The 20574-nt window shown below is 45.8% G+C and overlaps 2 protein-coding genes across 5 annotated transcripts in view; both read right to left on the reverse strand.

The window, feature by feature from the left end:
• Nucleotides 1–327: 327 nt before the first annotated feature.
• Nucleotides 328–11465, reverse strand: SLC25A19 (solute carrier family 25 member 19). 3 transcript variants are annotated; one of them, XM_006269254.4, is made up of 6 exons: nucleotides 11309–11465; nucleotides 10103–10258; nucleotides 9187–9357; nucleotides 7465–7648; nucleotides 6076–6206; nucleotides 328–4428 (listed from the first exon to the last, which is right to left on the reverse strand). In XM_006269254.4, the coding sequence occupies exons 1-6, from the start codon at nucleotides 11432–11434 to the stop codon at nucleotides 4228–4230; spliced, it is 969 nt and encodes a 322-aa protein (XP_006269316.1). In that variant the 5' UTR covers nucleotides 11435–11465; the 3' UTR covers nucleotides 328–4227. The 3 variants fall into 3 exon arrangements, with proteins under 3 accessions (XP_006269316.1, XP_059588100.1, XP_019349975.1); XM_059732117.1 differs by lacking the exon at nucleotides 11309–11465 and adding an exon at nucleotides 10556–11217; XM_019494430.2 differs by lacking the exon at nucleotides 11309–11465 and having other exon boundaries at nucleotides 10103–11217.
• Nucleotides 11466–16257: 4792 nt separating this feature from the next.
• GRB2 (growth factor receptor bound protein 2) overlaps nucleotides 16258–20574 on the reverse strand; it is a 64667-nt gene continuing 60350 nt past the window's right edge. For both annotated transcript variants that reach the window (XM_014601932.3, XM_019494393.2), the window contains one exon: nucleotides 16258–18518. In XM_014601932.3, the coding sequence (XP_014457418.1) occupies nucleotides 18333–18518 (186 nt within the window). In that variant the 3' untranslated portion in view covers nucleotides 16258–18332. The remainder of the gene's footprint in view (nucleotides 18519–20574) is intronic.

Genomic DNA, 20574 nt, shown 5'->3' on the forward strand with positions numbered 1-20574 from the left:
GACAGTGGCTGCTCCAACAAGCCCTCTCATGCCCCGTGGACTGACCAGGCCAGTGCAAATCTGTCTGGATAATCACTGTTTGTGCAGTGATGAAAAGCTGGAATGTCATTTTGCCTGGGGAAGGGCAATGCTGCCCTCTAATGACAAAGTCACTAACAACACATTGGTTGGTTCTGCACTCATATTCTTTGGGCCTTGATTATGTTGTGACTGCAGTGAACGGGGGGGCCCTTAGTAAAGGTTTACTTGTCTAACAGAGCCCAATTCATCATCCTGTTGCATGCATTCAAGTATTTGTGGAGAGATGAAAGACACGTGAGCCAGACATGGATGTAATAAAAATATTTAATGTTTTAGAAATGGCACATGCTTTAAGTGCATTGAGAAAACCTGCTGCAGGTCAGAAACCTAAAGACTACTGCAGCTGGAAAAGTCTGTTCAGACGATGGAGAAACATGCTGCAGAAGGGGAAGGCCTTCAAACCAAAAGGGAAAAGAACCCACTTTGGAGCAGGTATTTCTTTCACTAACGCAACACATTCAGTGCTTTCCATCATCCTGAGAAGCATGTGCTACAGTACATGTAGTCTCGATAACTAGTCAATGCTACATGGGGGAAAAAAAAAATCACATGCCAACACTGGGAAACCACTGGATTTATCAGATCAGTTGGGCACCGTGTCCAGTGAAGGTCTGTGCGTAGAGTTCCACCATTCAAGACTGTTTAGGTGCAGCTGTAGATATCCCAACAATCAGCATGTAATGCTGCAGATGTTCAATCAGCATGTAATGCTCTACCTAGTAAAGTACTTTTGAATTCGTTGGCAAAAGGCACTAGAAAAGACCCAGGCAATCACTGAGCAGCTGGTGGGCTGAATTTCAGACAAAGCCAATCCCCGCCTGTAGGATTATATTGGAATACAATCCCAATTGCTGCTACCAATTAGACTCACCAGGGAGGTGGCATGAACCCTACTTGAAACTGGCCTCAACGTGGGTACATACTCTCTAAGAACTGTTTTACGATGGCAGGTGGGAGGAAGAGGGTGACCTCACAGATCTTCATCTCCCATTCTTCTGATTCTAGCTTCAGGGATACTGGTCCGGCAAAGCCTGTCAGCACCAAAATGTAAAACCTACGCTGCTAATTGTTCATATGGAGTCAAACGTCTCTTTTACCTAATGGGAGGTGCTGCTTTTGTGACTCATATTTAAAGACTAGCAATGGGCACTTTGAAGACAGGCTCTAAAGCCAGATGATGTGGGCAAGCAGGCGGGTAGTAAAGTGACTCTGTGCCATGGCTCTTTCACCCTAAGGTTGAAGCTGCTTATCCCCTGCCTCCTCCATCAGAGGCCAGGATCGGTATAAAGGCTCTCTGCCCATTCAGAGCCCCATACCCAGCCCAGAGCTGTGTCAGCACACACTCTGGATCAAAAATGCACCACAAAGTGCCTCAAAGGACTCCGACTTCTTTGCCCTTTCTTCTGGGCAAGGCACTGTGACAACTCAAGATGGGTCACTTAATGCACAGCACAGAGAATCCAAGACCATTTCTCAAGAGGAAGATCTGCTCCAAACTTCCCGTTTCCTGCTCCAATGCCCTGTGTGTAGCAGCGGTGGTGTTCGCACAATAAACCAGCTTCAGCCTCTCTGACTGTTGCCTGAGCTGTCTCCAGCCCCAGCCACACACTCGAAGAACAGCATTCCCCCAAGGGGGGCAGGTGCTCTGCAATTCCACGACTCGGATGACCAAAGGCAGAAAAGACCCTTGACTCTTCAACTCCATACCTGTCACTCCCAGTCAGATCTACTGTGCATCTGCATGGCTACAGAAGAGCTTTACAGGAGCTTATGGGAGGATGGTGGGAAAGAAAAGAAAAGCTTTCTGAAAGGGGTGGATGGAGTGTTTATATTCCCGACAGGCCTGGTAACTCAAAGATAATGGGAAGATGCGCTGCTGTGGTCTGTCTCCTCCCTTCACTTCACCCACTGTTTCCCAACCATAGAGAGTCAAGGGACAGTTGCAATTTCCCATGCTCCGGAAGGGAGGATAATGCCTCTCTACATCACCAGGGATACTGTATGGTCAGGATCATTAGCAGGTGCCACACGTTCCAGAGGTTACAGGCTAAAGATGCTAGAGAAGGACAGATTGCAATTTATACCAAGGCTAGGGACAGTGGGCATGGCTGGAAAACATCACTGGGGTGTAGGCACTGTTGAAAATGCCATTCGAGGACTTTCTCCAGGCTCAGGGAAGGCCCCCTCTAAGTGGCGATGTCACTTCCAACTCTACATATGCACCACTTCCCACTGCAGGCTCATATCTCAGCTTCCTCTGTGATTTTCCATCAGGCCCTGCAGATACTGCTTCTGCCTGCTGCAGGAATTAGCTGCTTTGCACTCCTCTAACACTTGGGCAGATGATGCAAGAGCCCTTGACATACAAAGCACTGTACCACTTCCGGGTAGCACGAGAACGAAAGCAGCGCGTCACTTGTCCCCGACGTAATGCCACCTAGTGGTGGTGGTGGAGGGAGACAAGGACAGGTACAGCTGTTGTTGAAAAGTACCCCCACAACAACAGCTCAGGACAAAAGTTAGACTGATGCACAACTGGAATTGCCAAGGGAGTGGGGATCAGTGGGATGGACTTGCTCATGCTGCAATCTGGCCAAGTCCCTGGGACTAACACCCCCAGTATGACAAAAAGTGACCCAAGATGCATAGAACCAGAAGTATTTAAGGCTTCTGTACTGGCTCTTACTGGAGAGTAATAAAGCGCTGTCTAATCCCACGGAGGCCTTGGGGCCACACCCTCTGAGTCACTCACTGAATGATTCACTCATTTTTTTTGTAGCACTGTGGGCTCTCCCCATAGATCTGCTATCCAAGTGCTAGCCTGGCCCCACCCTGCTTAGCCTGAGCAGACAACAGGATGAGGCAAAGACACAGTCATTTCACTACTATATAAATCAGTTTTACCCATAAAACTAGCTGAAGCTTCAGAAGAGCACTTCCTTCCTACCTACTTCAGCCCTTTTCTATTTACCACACACTGATTTTACTTGATCTGACACTGACAAGCCTGTTCATTCAGCCTCAAATGAGCCTCATCTTGCCAGAATAGTTGCCTTATCTAAGCAGCACTGCAAAGTAACTTAGGCTAAAGCTGTGCTTGCAAGTGGGCCAAAAATGTGTTCGTTGGCTCCACAAAGACATTGGCTAAAAATACAGAGCAAGCAATAAATCATATTTGTACGTGTGCGTGTATGTGTGCACGTGTATCTCTCTCTATATATGAGCATGTATGCGTGCATGTCTATATATAATATATAATAATATCCACAGGACTTTCCTTCATTTTAAAGTAAGTGAAACTCTGGGTCTGAAAAATCTCTGCAGGACTGTTTCATCCCTGCAGTCCAATACCAAAGCACAGCCTCACGAGAAGCTAAAATGGGAATGTGGGCGGAGATTCCCGCCCAAGAGCAGCAAGAGTTAGAGCTGCCGATCTGTCTATCAAAACGTTACAATGGCAAAAGAAAACCCTAATGATGCCTAGGAGAACATGCAGGCAGAGTAAGGGAGGCTTGGAAAAAACAATAAAGCTGACCAATTCCAGGAAGGAAGAGCTGGTCTAGGTTGGCACAAACAGGGTGTGTGAGGTGGCTGAAGATGTGGAGCCAGCAAGTGTCAGTGGATAGGAGGACAGGGTGGCAAAGAGAAGGGACAGAGGACAATTGCAGATCATAGAGAGAGTGCACATCTCCACACAAGCCCTGCTACCTGTACAGCAGAGAGAGGAATATAAGGCAAGTGACAGACCCTCAAGCTGGGAGCTGAAGATCTTGTTGACATTGGTTAAGCAGCACAAGCTAAGCAAGGCAGGTCTCTGTAATCACTGGTGGGATTTCACCCACTTCATCCAATCCCTCTTCAGAGAATGCCATAGGTAGTAATGCCATTTCTTCTTCTCCCAAGGTGAGTGCCAATGCCAGGGAAGGCACGCAAAAAGTGTCGAGTGTAACAACTTCAAGCAACCAGACTGATTGTCCATGACAGGCCGTGGTCACCTGCAGTCCTTTGGTTAGAGCCAAGCACCATTTTCCTTCAGAGCTATGAGATGTGCATTCAGAGCTTTGGCAGGGGGGTCTGCCCCTCCCCTCCATATTCCACGTGACACCACTAGTCTTGCTCCTCCACCAAGCAACCACGGCAGGTAAGTCATGTCCCCTTCAGCCTCCCTGCCCCAGGGTCCTTTAGGGCACAGAACAGGTTCAAGAAGAGCTCATACCAGAAGAAGGTGAAGCCAGTAGAAAAGGCAGCCTTCAGCAAGCTGGGGGACAAACCCTTAAAGAATCCACTGGGTCCCTCCTCTTGCACAATCTGCGTGGCACAGTCCATGAAACCCCTGTAAGTCCGCACCTAGGGAGAAGAGGCAAGAATGAAGTGAGCAGTAGCACAAGCTAGGCGCACCCAAGCAGGGTTCTTTTGGACACACCTGTAACATACGCCACACACCAAGGGAAGGGACGGGGAACCTGGGAGAAAGCCAAAGGCTGCATCGAAAACGCACAGACTTTGGATCAAGTGATATTAGCTGATGGGCAGTGTCAGAGAGGATTTGTAGTTGCAGAAACCACAGCTACAAAATACATCATCTGCCATAGCAACTTATGGAAGTCATCCTAACCATATGCAGGTAAAACCTTTATACTATATCATCATGTGCTGTTTACATGACTGAGCTTGAATAGTGACTGAATCAGTGTGCTGGTATCATTTTCCTTTCCTCTCTAAAGCCAGGCTTGTTTTGGAAACCATGAGTACAATTCTTCAGGCTTCTGAAGGTAAGAACAGTTGTAACTGAAATAGTAAGAACCTTAAATGACCTAGCAGAAAATTGATTTTACTATCAGTGTCAGGGCCCAACATCTCAGGACCTATCAGCAGTAGGATCAGTGCTTCTTTGAGTTCTGTTTTTCACTGGAAAAAAGATTCTCAGTAGCAATGCAATGGAGGAAGACAACAAATTTCTTGCCCCAAGGATTCCCAACATAGCGGCCTTAAATCTGTCAATGCTTTAAAGACTGGGTGTTGCCTGAATCATGCCCACGATTAAAGCAATTTGAAGGGAAGTAAAATTCCATATGTGGTGCAGAAAAATAATTTCTCTTTATTTTTTTTTTTAATACAAGGGTTCATTTCAAGATGCTAAGAGACTTGAGAGGTATTTTATTCAGATGTATAAAGTCTGTAGGCACACATCCTGACCAATGGGTATCTAGTTCATACATCGAAATACACAATAGCAAAATGTATCTTGACACACAGATACCCACCAGCAAATAAAAGAATAAAATAAAATCACATCCCTCCATACACTTTGCCTAATATCTCTCTGGAGACTTTTAGAAAGAAGAGTGTAAGCCAATTAGTCAAGGGTGCAAAACGGATGCAGCGTATCACTTGGCTATCTCACTGTGGTCCATGGAGGATGGGTACATCAGGTCCTTTTGAAGTGCTCAGCCTATCGCTGTTATACAGACATGGCGTGGTCCAAGTTGGGATGTCAATGTATTCCAGTAGTAAAAGGGCAGTTACTGCTGGGGGGGGTGTTAGCAGGACTAGCAAAAATTCTTCATTCAAGCAATAAATTAGGTAGCGCATTACAGCAAGACAGAAGACCGGAGTTTAGAACTGCAACACCTCTAACACACACACACATACACAAAAATCAGCCTTCTCGATTTTGTCATTTCTAAGTCAGGATCATTTTTTCCCTTTTAAAAAATTCTTAAGATAGATGAAATTCAGTAAAATGCTGTGGGGAGTAAAAATCATCTTTTCTCTTAATCAAGGAAACTGCTTAATTGGAACAATGACTTCCTCATATATGGGAACCTATTAAAAGTCTATTTCACAGCATACTGCAAACAAGTCAAACACTCCTGTTGTGAGCCCAAAGTGGGACTCGGTGGAGACCCATTCAACAACAGATGCCAGTGACCAGGTACATTTCTTGACCTAAATCCAAATACTTGTAAACCAGCGGATCAAAACACCTCTCACCTGTCCAAAGGCTGCCCGTGCCTGCTCAAACCCTCCCACCTGTAGTCGCTTTTTGAATAGGTCAAAAGGGTAAGTGAGGGTTTTGCTCATGACTCCAGCACAGCTGCCACACACAAGATTTCTAAGGTTACCTGAAACAGGGAGGAAAATACAGGATGAGAATACAGGTCTGAGTCGTAAAATGTCTTTCTAGACTTGGCTAGTCATGTGAGTCTGAAGTCAAGCAGAAATGAGCTCAGCTCACAAAAGCCTGTGCTACATATGTCTTTTAATTGAGTTGGTCTATAAGATTCAAATTTACCCTGCCTTCTGTTTGTAAAATATGTTACAGGAAAGAAATTAGAATAATTTACATGTGAATTGAGACCAGAAATATCCTATAAAATCATCTAGTTCCTCTGCACAAAGCAACCCATAGATCCTCATCTAGCAAATCCTACCTCAAACCTATACCTTCTGTTTGAATGAGTGACTCTTTTGAAAAAATACACCCTTTATTCAAAGACTGATTTGTTCTGTTGTTCTGTCAAGTGGCAATATCCAAAAGAAGCAATGGGTTGATGGGTCCTATATCTCCGGGCTGGCTCTTAGATAAAAAGCTGGCAGCATCTGTTGGTTGTACAGAAACCAATGGGAAACAAGTTTGGTGGCCTTAGCCCTCTTCCTAAGAGATATAGGTCCACAGCACAAAGCTTCACCCAGATCACCTAAGAATGAATGAGCACAAGGGACAAACTGTCCTCTCATACAGAAGGCTTTCTCTCCACTTGGTGATGCACTAAAGCAGCTGTAATTTGCACTGATTTATACTTACACTGCACAGGCTCTGACAGAGGGAGAATGAGTCTCCAGGGCTGTCAAGGCATTAGGTTTTATCAGGATGAAACAAGCCTAAAAATCCCAAAACAGTCATGGGGCAGGAGATCAATGCCCAAACAACTTGGGGGGGTATCTTAAACTGTATTGGATGAATCATCTTGTGCAAGCCAAAGATAGGGAACAGGTTGGGAAGCTAGCATTTCCCTGGGGAAGCTGAATCTCCCATGCCCATGGCAATAGCAAAAATGAGAGAGACAAAGGAACGGCTGTATTGCCATGGTCTTTTCACAGCACAGGCTATGTGACTTAATTCAAGAGTTCATCTGCCATGTGTCTATGGTATGGCTGTGCCATCAGCATCATGACGTGAACACTTTACAGTCCTCTTGTGAGGTAGGAAGCATCAACCCCATTTTTGTGGTAAGATCTGAGGTAGAAAAATTAAGCGTCTTATTTTAGGTCACGTGGGAAGTCTGGTTGAGGAAAAAACAACTCTTCAGCCCTAGGCTAATGCTCTAACCCCTGGACTCTTCCTTCATAATTGCAGATGTCACTGTCCCAAGCACTCACCTGCTTTCTTTTCTTCAGCTGGTATCACCCATTCATACATCTGCTGCAGGATATTGTAGGAGGAGAACTGGAGACCAGCATATGGGAACACGGCTATGACAGTAGGTGTCAATCCTCTGTAAAAGGTCAGCAGCCCCTCGGTCTTGTACATGGTCCCCACAGCATGACGAAGGTTCCTGTAAACCTAAACGAGGAGCAGACAGCTTCTCCTGAGAGAGGTGCTCGTAGTCAGCTGTGTAGAAGACAGGTTTTCTCCTGAGAGAGAGGATAGGGAATCCCATTTCCCAGCAGAGATATTTGACACAAACAGTTTAACAAGGGCATTTCACGTAGCACTCACCACTGCGAGCCATGTAACAATTAACACACGTGAACAATATAAAGCACATGAACCCTAGGCAGCACATGAATCCTAGACATAAGAAAAAAGTTCTTTACGGTGCAAGTGTCTTGGGTCTGGAACAGACTCCCTCCACAGGTGGTACAAGCACCTACTCTGGACTCTTTCAGAAAACATCTGGATATTTTCCTTGCTGGGAATACTTGATCCCAGCTGACTTCCTGCCTATGGCGGGGGGGGCTGGACTCCATGATCTCACGAGGTCCCTTTCAGCCCCTAATGTCTATGAAATCTATAAATATGGGTCTTTTCCCCAGGAGACTGACTGACCCAGCAATTTCTCTACTCTAAAAGGTCGAGTGGGATGTTGCATCTTGAAACTGCCCAAAATTGTGGTACTGGTGAGGAAAAGCAAAGAAGAGACAAGGGTTCCCTGGGTACCCAGGAATCCTTATGTACCCAAGCTCCAGAGGACAGAGAAGGGAAGCAGGGCAAAACATCTGTGTTAGGGCAAGGAAAAAGCAGGGCAAGCTCTGCACAAGCAAGCTGAATTCAGGGTGCCCTTCATAGCCGAATGTGCCAATTACAGCTTTTTACTCAAAAGGTGACAACTTCTCCTGCTCAGCTCCCTTACGCTGGGCGCTGGAAAACATCAGCTTTCCATGAGTTAAAACTTATACTGAAAGGTTTGGCTCCGTCTCTGGTATATGGTAATTTCCCCAACTGTTTTAGCTCAGCAGCACTTGTTATGTTCCCCTCGACCTATCATCTCTGCTTGTTCCTGCAGTGAAATCCTAATGCTGAGTTCATGGAAATACACTGGGATGCCGTAGCAGGCCAAGCAGATGTCCAGTCAAGAAACGGCCCCGATTCAAATTCAGACACCCTCTGGAAGACGAGGGAGAGGACCAAGCCTGGCTGCAAAGGCAACTGATTCTTGTATAAATGGGATATACAATAGGATTAGCAGGGACTGTTTTTAAACTTAATTACTGCATGAACCTAAATGTGACTCTCTGTATACAGCAGGCTGGAGACACAGACCCTCAGCAAAGGGCCGAGAAATAAATCCCTCATGTGGCTGACTGCCAAAATAAAAAACAACCCAGCAACTGTGACACAGAAGTCCCTTCCTTCTCATTTGATCACCTGTTCGGAGTCAAATGAAAAGGGCTAGGTCAAAGCACAGCGAAGAAGGACACGTCAGGAAACCTAAAGAACAACTTAGCAACAATGATAACCTTGTCACTTAAGGGCCCCGGCCCTCACCCTCACCCTGCCGGCTGGCTGTTAGGTGCCTTTCACACCTCCCCTGCTAACCAGAATGCAGATGACCGCCACCAAAAATGAAGAAGCTGAAGCTTTCCTCCCCTGACTCATACCTTAGGCTCGCCCTGAGCAGCGAAGCGGGTGCGTAGCGTGTCCAGCGGCTGGACCGTCATGGTGGCAGTGCAAGCCGACAAGCCACCACATACGAAGTGCACGGAGAAGTCGCGGGCGTTGTACGGTGTGGCAGTGTGCACCAGCTCCGTCAGGCCTTCGAAGGCCACAAACTTCAGAGAAACAGACACACGCAAGCAGGAGTCAGGGAGAAAATCCCTGCCCCTGATAACCACAACCTCCTGGCTCCTCCCTCACTCCATGAAGAAAGTCCACCGGGCAGCTGTAACCCGCTACTCCTCCAAGCCTCCAGCCATCTCCGCTGCAGCTTCCTGGAGGGTTTGCTCCAATAACACCCAGGAAACTGAAGTGCAGCAAGTCGACTGCTGCAGGTCATGGGCATTCAGACTCTCCAATTCTCCCTACAGGGGGGACAGCCTAGGATGGAGAACAAAAAGCCCTCCCTAGGAAAATCCTGTTGGGAGTCTCTCCTCCCTAATAAAATATTCATCTCTTATATATTTTCCCTTTACATCAATCCTTGCCACAGACAACGCTATCATGCAAACACGAATTAAAGGTTTACAGCACCCTGTAAAATAGCACGATCACTATCATCCATATGCTAATCCCCAATAAACGGATGAGGAAGCAAACTACAAAGACAGATGACACACCCAAAACTACACAGCACTGGAGCGGCTGAGCTACGGTTAAATCCAATCTCCAGCCCTAACTCTACACCAGCCAAATGTCTTTGTCCTAGCACACAATTTACCAGAGGCATGGATAAGCCCTTGCAAAGAGGCGGGTAGCTGATGGGCACTACAAGAGGAGGCGGCTGATAAACCCAGCACATGAATGAAAAACATCAGAAGAAATCTAGGCCGCGGTGGCTTTGGGGGACACCTGTGTTACCTGAACCGCCCCGTAGCTGATGGAGAGGAGCTGAGCAGGGACGTGCCCCTTCCAGAAGGCTGCCCACCCTTCCTCTCGGGAGATCCGGCGCGCGGCTTGCACGATGCCGTGGTATTTAGCCAGAGGGTGGCTGGAGGAGAGCTGCTCAATCTGAAGCTGGAGAAGGGCACAGAGAATATATTTCAGCCTCATGGTTAAACGCTGACCCATGCCACGCGCTGTGACCTGATCCTGGAAACCTGGGCTCCCCCTGTACCCCCGCCCAGGGCCGCAACTGGGACCGAACGACAGCGCAGCACCAAGACTAAAATCAGACGGCGGCTGCATCCGGGGCTGCATCAAAGCAGGAGCAGGGACAGGGACAAGCCCTTACGCGCCAGGCTTAAGGGGCAACGAACTGAATTAGCTGCAAGGCAAACTGTTAACTTGGGGACTGTACCAGCTGGGGCTCACCATAATCTGAATTAAGCCCCAATTTGAATCAAAAGCTAATCCAAATCATGGTCTAATTCGAATCAAGCTCTGATCCAAATCAAAAGCCAATCCGAATCAAGATGTATTTCGAATTAAGTCCCCGATCCAAGTCAAGAGCCAATCTGAATCAAAATCTAGCCTGAATCAAGACCCGATCTGAATCAGGAGCCAATCTGAATCAAGATGTAATTTGAATTAAGCCCCTGATCTGAATCAAGAGCCAATCCGAATCTAGATCTAATTTGAATTAAACCCTTGATCCAAGTCAAGAGCCTCTCTAAATCCAGATCCAATTCAAATTAAGCCCCTGATCGGAATCAAAAGCCAATCCAAAATCAAGACGTAATTCGAATCAAGCCCCCGGTCTGAATCAAGAGCCAATCCAAATCCAGATCCCATTCGAATTAAACCCCTGATCCAAGTCAAGAGCCAATCCAAAACCAGATCCAATTTGAATTAGGCCCCCGATCGGAATCAAGAGCCAATCCAAATCAAGATCTAATCTAAATCAAGCCCCCAATCCGAATCAAGAACCAATCAAAATCCAGATCTAATGGAAATCCAGCCCCCACTCGGAATCACGAGCCAATCCAAATCAAGATCCAATTCGAGTTAAGCCCCCGATCCAAGCCAGGAGCCGATCCGAAGCCAGACCTAGTTCGAATTCAGCCCGGATCCGATGGAGCCGGGACGCGGCGCCGCGCGCACGCGAGGCCGGAGGGGAGCACGGACCTGGAAGCGGATCTTGATGACGTCCAGGGGGCTGATGAGCGCCCGCGTGACCAGCCCCGAGGCGGAGCCCGCCAGCGCCGCGGCGGCCGCCGGCACCGACTCGGCCCGCGGGTCGTAGCCCACCATCGCCGCCGGCCCACCCGCCACACAGCGGCCCCCAGTGCGCAGGCGCACGACGGCTGGGGCGGGGGGAGGCGCGAGGGCTGCTGGGAAATGTAGTCCCGCATCCTCTCAAGAGAGACTCCTAGAGGGAGGATAACCCCTGGAGCAGGGGCCTCGGCCATCAGCCAAGATGCTGCCCCAGAGCTCCCAGCTAGGCCCTGGCCTGCACCTGGGTACCAGGAGCCTGCACAGCCCCCAGCTTCGGTGCAGCGGAGCAGGATCTGAGGACAATTTGGGGGGCCGGGAGGGGGAGGATGCAGGGAGCCCAGGCCTGAGCAGAGCCCTAGAGACAGACATAGAGACCTGGCCCCCACAAGCAAGGGCCCCCCTAGCGCTGTACTGAAACCAGCGCTTCTCCACCGGGGCTAGAGGGCAGCCCTAGGGTGCCACCAGGAGAAAGGCAGCTAAACTAAACAGATAAAAGGCTGACGCAGGCTTGTCCCTGCCCCTCCACCAGAAGGGACCCATTGCAATATATACAAAAAACTACAACTCTTGGTTCCAAAATAATACCTTTTATTAGACCAACTGGAAAATAGCAAGAAAACTGTCCTTTTCTGCAAGCTTTCGAGGATCAAAGTCCCTTCATCAGGCTCTGGGAAAAGTGTAGATGGTGCAAGATGGTAAGTCCCCATAGATCAGAAATAAAACTTCATTTTTTCACAGAGGGAGCTGAAGATGGATGTCTGTCCCTCTCGGTCCATGAGAGTGTCTTTGTGAGCTGTGTTGAGTAGCTACCAAGTACACCCATTGTAATACACACATTCGTTTTTGGAAGGTGGGGCCATGCACGGGTCATAAAGTCCAGTCTAGTGAGGTTGAGAACCGCTGGGTCAGACACTGTGCAAGCTCCTCCCGGCCCCAGTCAGCAGAGTGCAGAATGGAAAACAGCCTTCCGGAGCCAGCGGCCCCCGGCAAAGTCATTTCGAACAAGCTCTCCCTTGCTGCTCGCACCAGAGGTGCCAGCATCACCCTGCATGGGCGTACCTCCCCCACGCGCCTGAGGAGGAAGCGAGTGCAGCTGTGACACGGATTCAAGATCAGTGGGTTCGGGGTTTCTACTAGAAAGGTTTGAAAGGGGAACGGTAGCACTGCAGCATGAACATCCTACAACTAACACCACTCTGTCCCATAGGTGAGAGAGAGGTAGGAAGAAGAAAGGGGTAAAAATGCAGACATAGTACCAGCTCCATTCTCCCCATCCCATCTCACACCTAGGCTCTCCCAGGGCCTCTTATCCTATGTATTTGCATTTTCAGAGACCTGCATTTTATATACTGGCTTCCCTTCCACCCAGGAGAGCACCCAAAGCGACAATAAACTCTCCCTGTGCCTAAAGGGTGTTTGTACCCAAACATTTGTAAAGAACAATTTTTCCAGCTATTTAGTTGGTCTAATAAAAGATACCACATTTACCCAAAAAACCTCGCCTGCCAGGACACTGAGGTCACATTCACTGCAAGTATCACTCCATCCCCCTTCACCACAGGCTTCAATATCAGCAAGGTTGCTGTTTGAATCTATTCCAGGAGGTTTCATCACATGATGTGATGACGTTAGTGACTTCACATCAGGAAGGCAAAAGCACATTACTATTAAATTTTTAAAACCCACTGGACAACTGTATAAATCAGATTCAACATCTAACATTCTTTTTAATGAATGCCCCATCATTCATCTCCCAGGTGACTCTCAGCAGTCTCCTGGAGATTTCTCTCCGATTCCTGGAGACCCCAGAGCAATCCTAAATACCAGACATCTTTTGTCAATATTTTAGTTACCTCCAAGCTGCCATAGAAGAGCGTGTATGTATAAAGTGGAGGGCAGGGGAGAGAAAAAGCCCACATCCCACACTGCATCTTGGGTTCTGCAGCTTGTAAAAGAGAAGCGACACCTACACCCACGCAGCTCTGCATTGAAGGTGACTGTTGGAATGAGCTGTGGCTGTAACCTACCAGTCTTCAGTGCTCACCACCACAAAAGAGGGAGTGCTTACTCTGTAAGGCGTGGGGTTGTGTTTTAGACCAACCACAGACTGATTTCAGCCATCAGCGATATTGGCAGTGCACTTTCAATCAGCCAATCTGAAGGGTAGTCATTTTATAATACTGCAAAACCTCCAATTCGTAAACCTGGGATTCACTGGCTTTGGGCTTATTTAGAACACAGCACGCCCACAAAGATCAATCACATGAACCTCAGAGCATAGAAACTTGGGAATATATTAACAGAAGCCCGAAAGTGCACTTTCCCCTTTTTTAGAAAGGCAGGAATCTTGGCTAACGTGAGATAGTCCAGGGGACAAGTAGATTAGCCAAGTCTTGTGTTAAAAGACCAGCGTGACAAAGGAACTACATTGGCAACATTTGCAAATATTAAAATATTTCTCACCAAAGCCTTTGAGATAGAGAAATGCGAGCAGACGGTTAAAATAACTTTGTCCAGTGCCATGTAGGAGTCCATAGCAGAGCTACAGACTGAGATGCACAAGAACTGTTGAATGCTAGTGCTGCATATAAAAGTCTCTCTCCTCCTGTGATGTACATTCAAATCCTGCTGATCATGAACACCTGTTCACACTAAGAATTTAACATGGTGTACTACTTAGGCTAGTGAATCATTGACTATTCATGCTGGTTTGGCAGTGACTGTTCAGCTACATCTGTCATTTACCTCCTGAAATATCCAACTCATTAGAGCTGTTTGTTACATTCCTATTAAAAAATATGAAATGAAATGTTGAAGTTAAGACTCTGGTGCCTGGCACTGATTTTCCATTTGAAACATGATTTCTAAAGATAATGGTTTCATGCACAAGCTGGGGGTTACTTCAAGGAGCCCCAAAAATGTAAATATTTCTCATTTTAAACAGCCATCAGCTGCATTTTTAATACACACACTATTATGTATCTTCATTCGGTGCCTACACTCCTGTTTAACCAATATTTACATGAAGCCCCAGTACCTCAAGCTCTGCTTGGTTGCTGTGGTGGCAGTGGAGATAAAAGACCATTAACAATCCATTTATGTACATGTTGGCAGATAAACAGCACTGAAAATGTCTGTCATCTTCCTTTTGAATGCTGTTCCTTTGCCAAAAATCAGGTAAGGTAACAATCAGACGAGTAAACATTTCATTCTCAGGGGATTGGGGTGGGGGGGTGATACCTATCCTGAAGTGACACTTACATTGACAGAAGAAGAGTATTTGTGTACATGTGATGATCCTTATGACCACAGAAATTGGACCTTCTAAGTAATCTGCTTCTTAGTTTTGATAGATAATCTCTTCAACTACTAAGGTATTAAAACACAGGCAACAAATGTCTTTTCCTCTACAAACAATAAAGAAATTAAGAGAAACCTCCAATACAAAAATCAAGACATCAAGACCATTCAGAGATTAAAGCAACATAATCCCAGTTATAGCATTATGAAGAGCCCAAGTAAACCCACAAGACAAATCACTGCAAGTTTGTTTTAATACTGGCCAGCACAGATGGTGCAGAGAAAAAAAAAACAAAAACCAATGAAGAAATTTCCACTGGATAACTTAAATACAGCCACAGATATAACTATAAGGCTCCAGGGCTGACGTGCTGACAGAATTCTTAACCAAGTACATGCATTTTCCAGGACTGTTCAAAGCAGCTTGTGTGTCAGTCAGCCTTTCATGATCATGCCCTAAATCCCATTATGGAATTTGTGACTATCTGTACAAAGCAATGCGATTGAGAAGCAGCTGCACAGTTGACATTTGATGCAAAACAGACTTTCAAGGAATACTTCTACTGTTACATTAATAGCACTTATTTGCATCCCCAGACAATACATTCTGATTGTTGTCAGAAGCCCAACACACACCTGCTGCCCTATGGATTACATTCAGTTGTAGGCCAGGACATGGCAGGGCGAAGCAAGGGAAAAGCTCACTGATAATCTATTACAAATAAGGCTGCTGTTTTGATGCAACTCAGATGTCAGTTTTCACCCTCCCTCCCCACTGCGCTTCAGTGGGACAGATCTATGGTGGAGTCATCAGAAGCTTTGGCGTATCCTATACATCTTCCATAACTCATCACTAGTTCAAACCTACCTGGGAAAGTTGAGAGAAATGTTTGAGAAAAGAAAGGATGTGGTGTAGCATGCATTGAAAACCATTTAAGCACCATCCAACTATTCAAATGGTTGACATTTGATTTTCAGTGCTCACAAGCAGCAGGCAGGATCTTTTTCCTTAAGCTTTTCCCTTCCTTCCCCCTGCCATGTCCTGGCCTATAACTGACTGTAATCCATAGGGCAGCAGGTGTGTGTTGGTCTTCTGACAACAATCAGAATGTATTGTCTGGGGATGCAAATAAGTGCTATTAATTTAACAGTAGAAATATTCCTTGAAAGTCTGTTTTGCATCAAATGTCAACTGTGCAGCTGCTTCTCAATCACACTGCTTTGTACAGATAGTCACAAATTCCATAATGGGATTTAGGGCATGATCATGAAAGGCTGACTGACACACAAGCTGCTTTGAACAGTCCTGGAAAATGCATGTACTTGGTTAAGAGGGCTGTGCACACCAAATCATGCTTCTCTATTTCTCATGCTTGAAAGAAGGAAAGATTCAGTCAACTTTCCTGGGACTTGCCCTCATTTCCTGGGACTCCAGGTGTTTCAAGCCAGTTTGGCTACTGAGATAAATCTGTCTTCTCCACTGAGTCAGCACTTTATAAAGTAGTTTGACCAGCTGATGTAGCACTTATTTAAACAGAAATAACAGACAGATGCTCAAGTGAAGAATTCACTGTATATTTATTATTCACAGTTAATTACTATCTACCAAATGCTGCTGCAGAGTTAAAGGATTAAGTACATAGGCCTTTTATTTAAACACTGATTCTTTTTTAATATATATACACACACAAGACATATGTCTGCAAGGCTGCATGATATACACCAATTCCAAAATAAGGAAACAATCAAATGGTCCAGGTGTAGAATGCCATAGATTCCTTTTCCAATCACTTTAGAAAGGAGGAAAAAGTGAATGACAGCTAGCAAGGACTGGGGAGAAATTAATACTCTACAGGGTAGTTCTCTCTTTCATCTGCTGGAGAATTAGAGTGTAAGGCAGAGTCCATCTCAGGAAGAAAATGTTTGTAACACTTAGTACAAAAAGGCACCCGCCAACAAAGGAACTTCTCCACTTGAGCAAGGTGGGAGATCTCCGTTGCAGTTTTTGGGTTCGTTGTTGGGGTAAAGGGGTTCAGTCGCATGGCCACCAAAAAGGAACAGCGTAACTGAAGATTGGCACAAAAAGCTCCAGAGTGTGATTCCTCTCCTTTTTGTCCAAATCAAACTGCTCTGGCAGAGGAGCAAATGGCCTCAACAAAATGCCATCATGGTGGAGAAGAGGGGACACTGTCACTGCACAGCTTGCTGTGAAATGGGAGTGAAGACGACAGAATTGGCTTCTTAAAACAGTTTAACACTGACATGAGGAAGAAGGGGTAGAGAGAAACAGGAGAACAGCAATGCAAACTTCCTCTTTCAAGTGCAAGCCATGACTGCAAATATTTCCTACCTAGCCCAAAAAAGGAGCCAGACCGATTACAGATTCATGTATGAACATTCACTAAAAGCTTAAAAGTGTTTTCAAGCGCTAGTTCTTGAGGTTTCTTTGCATTATAAAGCTTCCTGTCGAAAGGAATGTACATTTCATAGGATCTCTCAGGACTAGTCTCTTCCATAATAGTAATCTGGTGCTACGTCCCTCATCTCTGCCCCAAAATATTTTTTGCTCATTCCCGTCAACCATAATGGAACGATTGCCTCCCCCCATCTCCTGAGGCTCTTGGCTGCAACTCCTCACCCTGAGCAGCCTAGGCTGCTTCCTACAACACTGTCTGCCTTGTATTTTCCCTTGGAATAAGGAAAGTCACATGATAAGACATTAAAATTAAAGCTCCATCCTTGTCTGTGGATGTTTTTATATTCATTGATATAAACTACCCACCCCTTCACTCCCTTCCCCCTAAAAATAACTATTTACACAGAAGCAGGAACAAAAAAAAAACTTCTCTGAAAAGTTCTGGACTGTCCTTTTAACTTAAGGAAAGAAAATAAGGGAAAAGGCACTATGGAAAACAGTTACAGAATGTGCTCGATAATACACCTTTAAGAAAAAACCAAAAAAGCTGTCACCACATGAGAGAACAGACTTCAGTTGTAGTTTGAAGTTTCTCAAAAGCAGCTCCGCAACTTTAAAAGAAACCTCGTCTCCTCCACCCTGCTCTGAAGCTGCTCAGCTTCAGAGGGAAGAGGGTCTAAGGAGAGGGGGAAAAAAAGAAAACACTTAGCCTTCCCCAGACTGAAGGAGCTGAATGTTGAAGGCAAAAAAAGCAGAGACTGGCTGATTTGTTGTTGGTTTTTTTTAAAGGCAGGACAGTGGATTTGGCTCTTCTCTCTTCTCCCTCCAGGTCAAATGAAGACTGTGTGCAGAGAGAAAATACCAGCAGAGTTTCTCCCTTTTCCTTTATCAGCATGGCTAGGACTTTACATGGCATTAAAACTTCATGCACTGATGGACAGAGGATAGGGGAAAAGGAAGAGTGAAAAGGGGGTAAACCCAGGAGCAGCTGAGAAAAATCTGTTAATTTTTTTTTTTTTAATTTAAAGATAAGTTTTGGCATGTAAGTTGCTCTCCCTCCCACCCCCAAAGTTCCATACTGAGTGAAGGAGGATCACCTCATGGTACTAGGTGACTCAGCTTTACCGCCTTGTGACACTAGATCACCGGCTGCAGTTAGATTCTGTATGTGTATTTACTGTTTTTCCGATTTCTTTAAATAATCTCTAATATTTATCTCTAGATGTTCCGGTTCACTGGGGTCACGTAGTTGCGCGGAAACATGCCCGTCTGTCCGTGGCATGCTCCCTTCCACCAGTTGGGATCAGAGTTGTCAAGGACCTGGATAAAGTCTCCGCGGCGGAAGCCCAGCTCGCCTTCCTCCTGGGGGTCAAAATCGAAAAGGGCCTGAACGTATGTAGGTTGCTGCATGGAAAAAAGAAAACAAAGGTGAGGGTAAAAAAAAAGCACACAAGTTCCCTGACCACCCCAGCGTTACAGACTAGGTATCAGCCCTGCATCAGAGTTCAGGGTCTGCTAGCAAATAGTTGGGCTGTTTCAGTTCTCTGTGCATCATCACCATCTTCAGCTGGTCAATTTAGAATATAGACGGACTTTGAAAATGGTCAAACAGAGCAGATTAAAACAGCTAAAAGAAAGATCTTGGGTGTCTTTATTCTAAAAGTCCCACTGGGTTCATATATTTATCAGGCGTCCATACTTTAAGGGCTACTGGAGCTCCAACACAGACACTTTCACTTCTGCATCAGTGTTCCTTTGGTTCTTCTCCTTTGCGTCCCAAAGCTTCGCCTCTCTTCTCCCTCAGGTTGCATCTCAGGGCACATATACACGTGTCAGATGCCTGCTCCGACATGCGCGAATTAGCATGCTCCAGCTGCTAATGACACATGCTAACTAGCACCCCTGGCTAATTAGCACACTCCAGCTGTCTCAGCGTCACATGTATTCAGTGTCCCCACATTTTAAATGGCAGCAGGAGCGCTTTTTAACTAAAGCCTGTTTGACGAGCTTTAATTAGTGACCCCTCTGCCATTTTGAAGTGTGGAACACCGAATACTCAAGACACTGCCGGCGCTTTAATTAGGGTGCCTCCTGAGAGCCACTCTAACTAAAGCACCTCACCCCCACCCTGGAGCATGTGTAAAGTCATCCTCAGAGTTTGCAAAGCTGATCAATATTGATGAGCTCAGTCATCGCCATGAAGCTACGGTTTCCTCTAAAGAGGGATGCACTAGGACCTTACTGAGGTTTTAAAATATTTCTTTGATGTTTTCTAACTGTAGTTCAATTCATTGTGAAGTTCTGTTGTACAGAATATTAAAAAAAAATCCAGTTGGACAGTTTTGCCTACCGTATTTGTGGAAACTAAAAGTATATTCTACAGTAAATTATATTTACTGGGGTCACGTAGTTGCGCGGAATTCTATATTCTATATTGCGCGGAAGTATATTCTACAGTGTAAAACTAAGACACTAGGAAGGTTAAATTTTCAGTTGTATTTCTTTTAAATTTCTCTGCTAATTTAGTACTTGCCTGGCAGCCCTGAAAGACTGGTGTCCTGTTAGCCATTGGTAAATATAGCAGACGCAAATCAGTAGTGTAGCATAAGCTCTCACCACCATCTATGTTGTCAGGGCTGAAGAAACTATATCTAACAGAAAGATTATCTTTCTAACAAGACAAAAATGCCAAATAAATTATCTGAACTGATTATTTTAATTTGTTTTTCAAATACTGTAGTGTACACCTCACCCAAGAGCCATTAAGCAGTAACTTTCAGTCGCTATCAACATGGGATGGATTCAAACCAACAGCCCAGACAAACTTCATGCACCATTATTTTTAACCATCCAGTCCCTCAGCTACATGCCTTGAGAAGAAAGGGAGGCAGTGTACAACTGAGAACCCAATTCTGCCTAAAAATATAGGAAAATCAGTAAAGAAGTCTCCTTGAAACAGATGTAGAGAAGGAAAGGCCTATTTCAGGAGTCCCCAACTTTCACTGACCAACAGGCAGTGCTGTGGGCAACATTACACTTTCCTTGTCAACTTCAGTTTTGGACTTTGGATTTTCCTTGGCTGTGAACAATATTAGAGGATCTTGTGGGCAGCATGCTGCCCCCAAGCTGGATGTTGGGGTTCATTGGCTAAAGACATGATTAAGGCCATGTTTGATTCACGGAGCTTACCAGAAAGCTTTAGACAGAAATCATCTGGGGTCAACCTTAAAAATGGACCGCGATATCAGGAAGTCATAGGGACACACAGGTGCTTACCAGTGATAGAAAGCTCTTCCAAAAAAAGAGGGGCACAGGAACAGAATCTATTTCTCCTTACAGGGACTGTCTGCAGGATCCAAGGGTCAGAACCATATAATGAAGTAGCTAATCTTTTTCTCCCTGTAGAACAAGTTGAGAGGCCCAGCAGCCCTTCCTACTCTAGGCTCCTGACAGCTCCCCG

Source organism: Alligator mississippiensis, chromosome 8 (genome assembly GCF_030867095.1).
Source record: "Alligator mississippiensis isolate rAllMis1 chromosome 8, rAllMis1, whole genome shotgun sequence".
Classification (NCBI taxonomy): Eukaryota; Metazoa; Chordata; order Crocodylia; family Alligatoridae; genus Alligator; species Alligator mississippiensis.

What these genes read in the sequence shown, in the direction of transcription:
- SLC25A19 (XM_019494430.2), bottom strand. Translation starts at nt 10,441, where the DNA reads ATGCAGCCCCGGATGCAGCCGCCGTCTGATTTTAGTCTTGGTGCTGCG. An exon ending in TCAGCTACGGGGCGGTTCAG is followed by an intron (nt 9,358 to 10,102) that starts GTAACACAGGTG and finishes GTTTCTCTGAAG; the next exon opens with TTTGTGGCCTTCGAAGGCCT. An exon ending in AGCTGAAGAAAAGAAAGCAG is followed by an intron (nt 6,207 to 7,464) that starts GTGAGTGCTTGG and finishes TCCCTGTTTCAG; the next exon opens with GTAACCTTAGAAATCTTGTG.